Genomic DNA, 11,124 nt, shown 5'->3' on the forward strand with positions numbered 1-11,124 from the left:
GCCGCATTCGCTTTTTAGTTCGCGCGGTTGCGCGGGATGGTTGTATACATATGTGCATATGTGCATATATATATATATATATATATATATATATATATATGTATGTATGTATGTATGTATGTATGTATGTATGTATGTATGTATGTTTATTTTTTTTTTTTTTTTTCCCACTACGCTGGCTAGTGCAGAACTTATCCTGAGTTTCCTTCAAATTGTGTAAAATGTACACGTGATGGAGGGGCGACTCGTCGAGCGGTTGCCACGGAAGGCAACTACGCAAGGGGTCCTCCGCGACGAGGCGAAGCTAGGGAAGGGGTCCTGCGCGCCGGAGGAGCGGTAACTCAGCTGCATGGATAAGAAGCGCCGCTCAGCCGCTTCGCCGCTCATCAGCTGAACTGCTTCTCTGCCAAATCGCTTCTCTGCTCAACGGCTTCGCCGTTTCGCCGCTCAAAAGGCATCGTCGTAGTCCGGGTTTTTGTCGCGGGGATTGGGGCCGCCGGCGGGCTTGGCGAGGATAATCTGGTCGATCTTGAGGATGGTCTGCAGGGCGTCCACGGCCAAGTCGATGGCGTATTTCTTGCACCTGAAGTTATCGTAAATGCAGTTCTCCTTGGCGGAGGTGACGAAGGAGTCCTTGCTGATGTTCACACAGGCCTCGACGTTCCCCTTGTTGTGTTCGTTAATGAGTTGATTCAGCACATCGGTGCTGTTGTACCCACAGTTGGTAGCCAAAATACGGGGGACGACTAGGAATGATTCTGCGAAAACTTTTACGCTGTAGTTGTGGACGCCCTTTAACTGCTGGGCGTATTTCTTAAGTCTCTCACAGAGTTGAACTTCTATGCAGCCACCACCGTACACGAAGGAGTTCCCCTTGATGGCGTTCTTAATAGCGTTGATCCCGTCATGGATGCAGCGCTCGACTTCATCAAGCAGGTTGTAAGTGGCCCCCCTGAGTATGATCGTGCTAACCTTCTTATTGACCGAATTGATGATGGTCACCTTTTTGGAGGCAATTTCGGAGACGTAAATGGAGGAGGCCTTCCCAATTTCTTCCGGTTTTGGGACTCCCAACTTGACGAGGGAGGTTACGTTAAGGAGTTTACACAATCGAAGGGTCTCAAATTTGGAGGGGATCTTCAGAGTCATAATTTCTTCAGCGTCACAGAAGTGTTGTGCGATGTCTGAGATAGCCCCATTGACGATGATCACATCTACGCCTTCTTTCTTTATACTTGCGATAATTTTCTTCATCTGTTCTTCCTCCCCTTTGGTGAAGTTCAGTAGCTCCTGAGCGTTGTTGAGCAGTACGGTACCTTTGGTCTCCGTTGTGGCTGCCTCCAACCCACAGTTGAGCACAATGACACTGGCATTTTCCTTCCTCTTAACAATTCCATGTGTATCTCTCGTTATGACCATCCCCATGATGAACTGAGAATCTATTAGGTTCCCTCCATTCAGTTTAGAAATCCTAATATTGTCTACATCAAACAGCTCTACCTTCTCCTCCGGCATTAACGTCGCTATGCACTTTGCCAGTAGGGTAATCACAAAATCAAAGTTGTTCGTTAGATTCTTCGTCACCATCACAGATTGGATGACCTTTTTAATTTCCTTTTCGTCTGAGAAGCTCTCCATTTTGTATGCAATCAGCTCGCTCGAAATGACTCTTTCCACTTCTTTGTAGCCCAGCATGAACCCAGTCAGAATGTCATTTATGTTAAACCCCTGCTGAATCAAATGGCTAGCTTTATCTAGCATCTCCGTCGTTAGGGTAAAAACGTAGTTGGTAAAATCGCCATACTCGTAATTCATCGTCTCGGAGAGCTTCTTCAGGATGTTCACCACCGGGTGGTTGATCTCCAAATCTTTGAGGATGGTGATGCAGTCACTCGTGACCACCTTCTTGTTAATGTGGTTAATGATTAGCTTGTTCATGCTCTTGGGCCCGAGCGACGTTTGAACAATTCCGCAGATTTCCTTGCACGCCTCGATGTTCTTCAGAATCGCGTCCTCGTTGTTCTTCACGATGCGGTACCCGTCCTTCAGGACGGAGTTGAACCCGTGCTTGTTCGCGAACTGGGGGGAAGCGGTGAAGTGAAGTGAAGCGGCGGTGAAGAGGTGCGGCGGTGAAGAGGTGCGGCGGTGAAGAGGTGCGGCGGTGAAGTGACGCGGTGAAGCACTGAAGAAATGACGCTTCCGGGGGAGCTACTTGGAGAGCTCCTTGGAGAGCTACTTGGCGAGCTCCTTGGAGAGCTACTTGGCGAGCTACTTGGCAAGCTCAATGTGGGGAAGGCCACCTATTAGTGCTCCTCCTAAACGCACTTACCATGTTGGGTGATCCTCAAGCGTGCAGTCCTCACAGAGGGGGGGCAAAGCTGAGCGGAGGAAGCTCTCCTGCGTGTGTATAAGCAGAGCACAGCCGGTATGGCACCGTTCTGTATGCCACACCGTCAAGCTGCGCAGCCGCTACGCCTGCGCGGCACTCGGAGAAGCTGAGCGACACTCCCCCTAGGGATGGGACACCACACGAACGTATAACAAAAATGAGCCTACGCACACATGTAGGGATAGCTGTGGGGGGATAGTTCCACGGGGGAGTGGCTGCTCCGCGCTCTCTCCTGATTTGTTAACTATCCTCCGACGGTGGGAAGCAATGATGTGAAAAACTTCCTCACAGGGGTCTCTCCGCCATCCGCTTTTCACGACTGGTGCCGCTTTGCAATGTTCTGCGTTTTTTTTCAAACGGTAAAGTGGGGGATGAGGTACTCTACATTGTACGTTTTAAGATAGCACGGTTTACGCTTTTTTGTTTTTTTTTGTTTTTTTTTTTTTTTCCTATCGTTTCTTTCTCCCTCTGTTGCATTTTATTTTTTTTCGCCTTACGAGAGCAACCCCCGAGTGCCTGCAGGGACGAGTGCACCCGCTGCGGGCTAACGCGGCAGCTGGTATTTTGGATGTGATCGCCCCACTGCGCTGTGCCACATGATGCTACTTGCATTTGCATACACGTATGGGCATACGCAGCAGGAAAGGATCCCCCGCCCGGCACACAGAAAAGGCATCTCCATGCATAGCTGCTGCGGGGCTGCGGGGCTACGGTGCTTTCTGCGGCAGCCTTTGCCTTTTTTTTATGTTTTTTCCTGTCCGTTGGGTGAGCTCCAAAAGAGTGTTCCACCGAGGAAGGGGCAGCTACAGGGGCCGCGGCGGGGGAATGCGCAAGGGGGGCCTTTCTCCCGTCGTGGTCCAAGTTCCCCTCGCAGAAAAGCGCCTCCGCAGCGGCGTGCCGCAAATGAAAGCGCGCATGGGGAGCACTCATTGGAAGCCCCCACTGGTTTGTCACCGGCTTGTGCCTGACCACAAACGGTCGTCCGCATGCAGTTTTTTTTTTCTTTTTTTTTTTTTGCTTCAACTTTGTGCCTCCCCACTCGTCAAATTATAATGACCACCATTTGTCAATTTTATTTGCAGCAGGTTGTTAATTTTGTTTTCCCTTTTTTGTGAAAATTCTTTCCCGCCATTTTGCAGCGAACGGTTCGCGCTATCAGCCAGTTTGAAGGTTGCCCCTCCTCGAGGCGAACTCTGCTGTGGGGCAGCCTGCTATGCGACGAGTTGATAAGGCGACACATGTAGTCGCGGGAGCGCAGCTTGGCCTGTCGAGTGAGGGGGTCGCCCGCCATCCGCCAGCTGACGCAAAGTAGATACCCAAGTGAATGCTCCAGTGAACACCCAAATGAACGGCCAAGTGAGGAAGAAGAAAAACCTCCTGGAGAGGGAGGCCAAGCTGAACCACCTGGCCAAGATCTTCCACCGGAAACTGGAAACGCTGCTCATATACATAAGGGTCCCCAATAAGAAGCAGGAGAAGCTCTTCTTCGACGATTTCTTCAATGTAGAGGAGGTGAGCGCGTACATAAACACGGTTGAGGAGGGTCAGCAGTGTGCTGAGCGGCGTGCCGAGCAGCGTGTCGAGGGGCGCGCCGATCAGCGTGCAGACCGCGCCTGCTCAGGGGAGAGCCTAAACCTGAACGCAGAAAACGAAATTAAAAGCAACAAAGACATTTTTATAAAAAACCTGCTCATCTTCCTAAACAACCTGATCGCTCTTTACTTCTCCAAGAGTAACCTAATCGACGTTTGCATAAACCGAAGGAGCTTCAATAAGTGTGGCTTCTACGCATGTGATAATGTGTTTTTAAACGACCCCAAAAAGGGCAAATACAAAATCGACGCGAAAAGTAGGAGCATCTACCTGAGGGAGTACTACGACTTGTTCTGCTCCGCTAGCTGCATGAATTATAATTTGCACCTCCTCAGAGAAATCGCCAAGAATGGGAAGAATGGCACCACCGCCAAGGGGGGAGGAACCGAAGTAGGCGGGGGAGTCGGGAGGAACAACCTTAAAACCAAGTGCCAGCTGATATACATCATGTTCTTAACCTTCTTCCCCATTTTTAAATTTCACGACATTAATGTGCTGCTAAACAATTTAGAGTTCGTGCGCATTCAGAACAACAGGATCTTTTTGGAACCTGGGGGAGGGGGGCTGGATGGCAAAGACAAAGGGGAGGCAGGCCACCCCGAGGGGAGGAAGGCAACGAAAGGTGATGAGAAAGGGTGCACCGTTAGGGCGGTGGAGGGTGATGAGAAGGGGTGCACCGTTAGGGCGGTGGAGGGTGAAGTTAAGCAGAGAACCCGTCAGTTGAGGAAGACCCTCTTTCCAGTCATCGTGGAGAAGCGGGAGGGGGGTGAAGACAGTGAGGGGGAGGGAGTGGCAGAGGAGGGAGTGGCGGAGGAGGGAGTGGCGGAGGAGGGAGTGGCAGAGGAGGGAGTGGCGGAAGAGGGAGTGGCGGAAGAGGAAGTCACAGAGGAAGAAGCTACAGAGGAAACCACAGAGGAAGCCACGGAAGAAGAAGCTACGGAGGTCTCCCCAACGGGCAGTTCCCCCAGTGGGCCAGATGAAAAGAAACTTATGATCCTCCCCCTGAGGGAATCGTTCAGACGGTATGTCGCAGTGAATCCAGAGGAGGAAAAAAACTCCAACGAAGAGGCAGATAGTTGCCCAAAACGCGAACGGGGAAAAGCCAACAAATCCAAAAGCGTCAGATTTAATGAGGACGTCCAAAGGTATGAGTACTTCAAAGACGAACGGGTGGACGTCTACAGTGTGGCTAGGACCTCCATGGAGGCGACTCAAGGGGGGGATTCCCTACCTGGTGAGGAAGAGGATAGAAGGAAGGACCACCCCGGTGTATCTCCAGAAGGGGGCGAAACTACCGAAGGGGAAGGGCCAGGTGAGGAGACGAACGGACTATCCGTGACGCCTCAACACGATGGTGATGAGAATCTGGAAGAAGCGACGAGCGCAGAAGCCGCGGGGGAGGGGAACCCCTCCGATGGCGAAATGGCCCAAGTGTATGAACAAGTCAGGCAGTCCATTTTTACCAACCGGAAGCACTTCTTTGAGGACGTCCTGGGGAAGACCCTTTTCGACTCGAGCAGGGTAATCGGGTTTGACTACGAGGGGGGGGAGGAGCAGCAGCGGCAGAGGCAGCAGCGGGAAGAGGAGGAGGATAAAGAGGAGGAGAAGGAGCACCAGCAGGAGCAGCAGCAGCAGCAGCGGGGGGATAAAGAGGAGGAGAAGCACCTCCGGACGAGCGCCGCGCAGCGGATGAGCGAAATTAACCTGAAGCACGACCGGGAGAGGAAGGGGAGGCGAATCGTTCTGCTGAGCCAGCCCGGCGGAGGGGCGGCGGCAAGGGCGATTCCCCAGGCCAGTGAAGGTGGGGGTGAGCCCGACGACGGTGAGGCGGAGGCCAAGGGTGTGATGAGCGGCGAAAAGGATGATGCAGCCCCGGGGGGTGACGAGAAGGACGACGCTGCCCTGGGTGGTGACAAAGAGGATGCCGCTACCCCGGCTGATGGCAAAAAGGATGACGCTACCCCGGTTGATGGCAAAAGGGAAGATGCTCCCCTCTACGGCGGCGAAGAGGAAGATGCCCCCCCCTACCGTGGCGAAGGCGAAGAGGCTGCCCCGAGTGGTGGCCAGGTCGCCCCCGCCTCGGACAGCGAGGAGGACACCGCGAAGCTGCACAACCTGCTGATGGAGAAGAAGAAAAAGATCAGCGAGCAGTACGACGAGGCGTTCAACAGGGGTATGGCGCCGTTCCTGTTCGCGGGGGCAGCCGGCGAAAGCGGAGGGGAGGAATGCCCCGGAGATCTCCTCAAGGGGAAGGACAAATCAGCAGATGACGAACCATCGGATGACGAACCATCGGATGACGAACCATCGGATGACGAACCAGCAGATGTCGAACCATCAGATGAAGAACAGTTGCAGCAAGTGAAGAAGCAAAGCAAGTACACCTACGGCACAGACAAGTGCAGCGCGTACGACGACATGTCCCTCTATGTAGTCCTGTGGGACATCCTCACAGGGGTCATCTCCAAATACACGGTGCATTATTTTGAGAAAGGTGAATTCGTCATTCCAAAGTGCCCAACTGAAGTGGAGCGCGATAGAAAAAACGAATTCTTGAGGAATGTCTCTGAGCATATGCCCAGAACGATTCACCCCATCGCTCCCATCATCTTCAACGTCTGCCAAACGTTTTCTTTTGGCAAGCCCCTGTTGCCATTTAAAAAAATAGTATACGAATCTATTATATACATCATTGCAGCGGCGCTGGGACGGCACAAGGTCGAGCTGATTCCTTCCGGCGAAATGGGGAACATCCGGAGGGCGGAGGAGTTCCTCACCGTGGAAAACGGAATGGACGGGGAGGAGCTGGACGAGTTGGCGACGCTTTTTTACCAGCATGTGTACTACTAGGGGGGGGGGGGGGGAAGTGAAAAAGGAAATGATTCCTCTGCTAGGCAGCCCACCCCACGCTGCAACGAAGCGATGCTGTGTGAGTGGCATTTTTTTTTTTTTTTTTCTGCCAATTTGTATGACCACACAGTGCACTCATTACGTGTGTGTGGTGAGGACAGCGACTGCCCCTCCCATCGTTCGACTAATCGGCGAAGTGCATCCAGTAGTTAACGACGAAGAGGAGGAGAAGCCTGCTTATGGGAAGAACGCTGTGGTATATTTTTCCATCGATGGTGATTACAAAGGAGACGAAGCTGCTAAGTGGACAGTTGGAGGCTGCCCCCGCCCGCGTCTGTTTCGTGGCGCACTTCGGGTGCTCATCGTGGGGGCGGACCTGCGGGCCCGCTCGGCGTGGCCCGCTTCGGCGTTTCGCCCCGTCTGCATCGTGTTGGTCATCTTCTCCGTTTGTTCGCAGTGCATCATCTTCTCCGTTTGCTTGCAGTGCATCGTCTTCTCCTTTCGCTCGCAGAGCATCATCTTCCTCATGTCCCCCCTGTCCATCCGCTTTCTCATCGCCCCCGTTCATTTTTTCCGTGCCCCCCGACTTGATGACTCCCCATTTTTGCCCCCCCTCGCAGAGGTCTTCAAATGATAACGCGTCAAATCGGGCGCTTCTCACCAGCGCGGATAGCCCCCGCATCTGTGCGCACACGCTTTCACAGTGCACGTTGCAGTCTGAAAGCTGCGAGAAGGGCTCCACTGGCAATGCTGCACAATCCCAGGCCTCGAAGAATAGGCTGACCCTCTCCGAGAGGCGAATTCCCGGGGCGTACGTTTTGAAGGCATTCCTGTGGTTGATTAGTTCGACGGGCACGGGGCAGTCGCGCTCCACGGGAAGATTCACTGGGCGATTCATTGGGCGATGCGCTGTGCACTCCGCTGAACTCTCCACGTTCGCGCCCCGCGCCCGCCGCCCGGTCAAATAAAACTCCCTTGCCACGTCATTCTTCCGGCAGGGGATGGCCTCCACGTAGCTCCACTGCCGCATATCTGCACAACTGTCTTGGTCGCAGCTGAACCGGAGGAGCGAGCTCACCGGGGGGTTCTTCGTCCAGGGGGGGGGAATGCCTCTGGAAGTGGCTCCCTGTACCGCTTTGTGAGCTTCCCTACCCGCTCGATTCTCCACCCCCCCCATTGCCAAATCGAAGGCGAAAACGGAGTACGGGCCCCCCAACTGGTCCTTAACAAAGACATGCGCAGAGAGGCCCCCGGAGGAGTAGTCCCCCTGAAGAAGACGCGTGTGGTGACTCATGATGACCGCTTTATCTCCATAGGCACAATGGTCATACAGTAACCTTTTGTACATCGTGGGGATTCTACAGTGCTCCAAATGGTTTTCAAAATTTAACGAAGAAACAAAATTGATACTATTTATGTGTAGATTTTTATTTTCCCCCCTTTTCCCATTTACCTGTGGATGCTGCTTGGTGTACGCCTCCTTGTAAGCGGAAAGGAACCCATAAAAGTGACGATCGCTGTTGGTGTGCAGTTGGTAGTCCATCCCCAGGGTCACCCTTCCATCGCGAGTTCCTTCCCGATTGGCCATCTGCCTGCACTGCTTGTGCATAAGGCCATACATCTTTAGGAGACCCCTACTGGTGTGCACGTGGTTGTTTGCGCGGATGCTGTAGGGAGGGAGGTTGTTCATCCCTCTAGAATGACCCACTTGGTCGAAGCGGCTCATTTCGATCACATGCAGGGGGAGCCACGGCATGTCTTTGCTCAGAATGCCTCTGCTCGGCATGTCTCTGCTCGGCATGTCTCTGCTCGGCACGCCTCTGCACAGCATGTCCACCCCACAGGACACCAACTTTGCGTGCATCCTTTCTTTGTTTATAAAAAAAAATAACTTGTAAACCCCCTTCTCCAGTGGGGGCGAAAAAGAACTTAAGACATTTCCAGCCAACCTGCAGGGGAGGTTAAAGCTTTCCCCTTCTCCGCTTATCTGCATTTCCACCCTTCCCTCCTTCATCGTTCTGTTCGCTAGCAAAACGTGCAGCTTGTCTTCACATCCCTCATACAGTAGAGACGTATAGCTTTGCACCATTAGGGTTTTCCCATCGTTTCCAAAAATGGACTCTTCCTCCCTCTTCAGGTTGCTCTCTCCTCTTCTGCCGCTCCACCCTGTGTCCTCATACCTATTCGAACCACGCCTCTCTACTTTGTTCTTCCCCCTGGAGAAGTTCACCTGTTCGTGTGGAGCATCCCCCGGAGTGGGAACACCCACAGGAGAGTCCCCATTTTGCAACCCCCCCTTTTCTTTGGAAAGGGTACACTCTGCGAAGATGCCTTCAATTTGGCCTCTCAAAGTGTACGCAAAGTGGTTGTTTTCCATTTGAGGTGTGCCTTAAAGGGGAAAAGAAAAAAAAAACAAAAATGCCGCTCAGGGGGGGGATGCCCCAACCTATGCAGCGTTGTCCACTGTTGTGCGTTGCAATCAGCTGTGCAGGTAGAAAAACGGGATGGGCTGAACGGTTTTTTTTCTTCCTATGCGCCGATACTACCGCTGCGGCGGATGCTGCGGATGATGCTGCCGATGCTGCCGCTACTGCCGCTACTGCGGGGGTGGAACTCCCTCCAAAAAAGCACAACAATTCGAGTGGACCCCCCCAAATGCCTCCCCTCCGTGAAGGGGGCAAATTTACACAATGGAAACTTCCCACAGTTAACGTTTTTTTCGCCTTTCCTTTCGTCCAGTATGAAAGGGAAAAGAAAAAAAAAAAAAAAAAAAAAAACAGCAGTCTTAAAAATAATTGTGGAAATGAATTCCCCTTTTGCACACAAACTATGTACATACATGTGCACACAAATTTGAAGTTAAGAAGAAAAAAAAAAAAAAAGGGGCAACTTTCGTGAGAGGTAAGGGGCTCCAAAAATGGGGAAATGAAAAGGGCACATGGGCACATGCGTCTAGGCACACAAACAAAACATACACGTGTATGCGCTGGAAGATGAACAGCCAAACTGGCTTCTGCAAAACTGCCGCATTGTCTTAAAAAAAAAAAAAAACATCAAAGTGTAGCAAAGAAAATGACTGTACACCGCTGGACGGGGCGGGAGGTCCCCCAATTAACTGTTGCACTGGTTAGCCACGCTCTGCGGTACTGTCATATACTCCCCTATGTTGTGTTCTTTATTCTGTTTTTCTCCCATGCGGGGCGGCTCTGCGCCGTTTCCTCCCCGGTTGCTCCCTCGGTGATGCCCAACTTAGGGGAGTTCACACCACACAGCGTTTTCTCTCGTCTCCTCGCTTCTCCTCGCTTCTCCTCTCCTCACTTCATCTCCTCCTTCAGCGTCTTGTGCAGGCGGTCGGATATTTCCGGCAGCATGGGTTCGTGCTTGTCGAAGCACTTGACCACGCACCCCTCCATTTCTTTTTCGATGGTTGGGCCGTCTATGTTGGCGTTGCTCTTGGCATAATTGGGGGAGTACTTGTAGAAGCAGGACTGAAGAGGGGCGGGGGAAGAGCACAGCGGGGGTGAAGATGCACACAGCGGGGGTGAAGATGCACACAGCGGGGGTGAAGATGCACATAACGGGTGGTGACAATGCACACAACGGGTGGCACCCCTGTATTGGGTGCCTTCCAGGGAGCACCCCTCCCCAAAGCACACACACACACGTAAGGCTGCACAGGGGAACAACGCGCATTATTTCGTTTTCCCCTCCTTTTCCTTCTCTCCTGCCTACCTGCTGGCAGGACTGCAAATTGTTCTGCAAGTTCTGCATCTCATTTTGGACGACCTGCACGAAGTGCTCCGTCCCCTTCTGGCAGTTGTTCACGCACTTGCCGATGGTCTCGAAATCCGTGTTGTATATATCGAAGCAGTTGACGCAGCATATGAAGGACTTCTTCTGGAAGGGCAAGCTTTCCGTGCTTATTTTGTTAAGTATGCTATCTATTTTGGATTGAAATTCATTTGTCCTTTTGGTTAGGTTGGTGATCATGTGGTTGGTCGAGGGGCTACTGAGGAACGACATTTTTGCCGGCTCGCTTTGACACGTGGGTGGTCGGCGGTTAGCACACTATGTGTAGCAGTTGGCGCACTATACGTGGCGGTCTTTTTCGTCACCGGTAGGGGCACACTCCTCAGTGGTGAGCGTCTCTTCAGGTCCACTCCTCACTAACCTTCGCTGCGTTTAAAGCTTCTATCCCTCTGTAGCCCCTGCAGAGGATGTCCCTTTTTTTTTTTTTTTTTTATTTTCACTCACGCGCAATGTTGTTCCCTTTTTCGACGAAAGTGACTTGA

The 11,124-nt window shown here is 52.4% G+C and overlaps 4 protein-coding genes across 4 annotated transcripts, besides 7 other annotated features; 1 reads left to right on the top strand and 3 right to left on the bottom strand.

Annotated features, from left to right (window-relative positions):
• Positions 1-51: 51 nt before the first annotated feature.
• Positions 52-160: a microsatellite.
• Positions 161-447: 287 nt separating this feature from the next.
• On the bottom strand, positions 448-2,789 carry PVX_002835 (T-complex protein 1, theta subunit, putative; the record flags this gene model as incomplete). Its single annotated transcript, XM_001612856.1, has 2 exons — positions 2,330-2,789; positions 448-2,079 (listed from the first exon to the last, which is right to left on the bottom strand). The coding sequence occupies exons 1-2, from the start codon at positions 2,330-2,332 to the stop codon at positions 448-450; spliced, it is 1,635 nt and encodes a 544-aa protein (XP_001612906.1). The 5' UTR covers positions 2,333-2,789.
• Positions 2,790-2,815: 26 nt separating this feature from the next.
• Positions 2,816-2,847: a microsatellite.
• Positions 2,848-3,391: 544 nt separating this feature from the next.
• Positions 3,392-3,415: a microsatellite.
• A 52-nt stretch (positions 3,416-3,467) lies between these two features.
• On the top strand, positions 3,468-6,832 carry PVX_002840 (hypothetical protein, conserved; the record flags this gene model as incomplete). Its single annotated transcript, XM_001612857.1, has 1 exon — positions 3,468-6,832. The coding sequence occupies exon 1, from the start codon at positions 3,734-3,736 to the stop codon at positions 6,830-6,832; it is 3,099 nt and encodes a 1,032-aa protein (XP_001612907.1). The 5' UTR covers positions 3,468-3,733.
• Positions 5,570-5,601: a microsatellite.
• Positions 5,602-5,631: a microsatellite.
• Positions 6,833-7,016: 184 nt separating the features above from the next.
• On the bottom strand, positions 7,017-9,209 carry PVX_002845 (hypothetical protein, conserved; the record flags this gene model as incomplete). The annotated part of the gene is made up of 1 exon (XM_001612858.1): positions 7,017-9,209. One exon carries the CDS (start codon positions 9,207-9,209, stop codon positions 7,017-7,019), a length of 2,193 nt encoding a protein of 730 aa, XP_001612908.1.
• Positions 9,210-9,591: 382 nt separating this feature from the next.
• Positions 9,592-9,619: a microsatellite.
• Positions 9,620-10,120: 501 nt separating this feature from the next.
• Positions 10,121-10,158: a microsatellite.
• PVX_002850 (hypothetical protein, conserved) lies at positions 10,147-10,855 on the bottom strand (the record flags this gene model as incomplete). The annotated part of the gene is made up of 2 exons (XM_001612859.1): positions 10,147-10,320; positions 10,565-10,855. The coding sequence occupies 2 exons, from the start codon at positions 10,853-10,855 to the stop codon at positions 10,147-10,149; spliced, it is 465 nt and encodes a 154-aa protein (XP_001612909.1).
• Positions 10,856-11,124: the final 269 nt, after the last annotated feature.

The sequence above is a fragment of the Plasmodium vivax genome, chromosome 4 (genome assembly GCF_000002415.2).
Source record: "Plasmodium vivax chromosome 4, whole genome shotgun sequence".
Taxonomy (NCBI): Eukaryota; Apicomplexa; class Aconoidasida; order Haemosporida; family Plasmodiidae; genus Plasmodium; species Plasmodium vivax.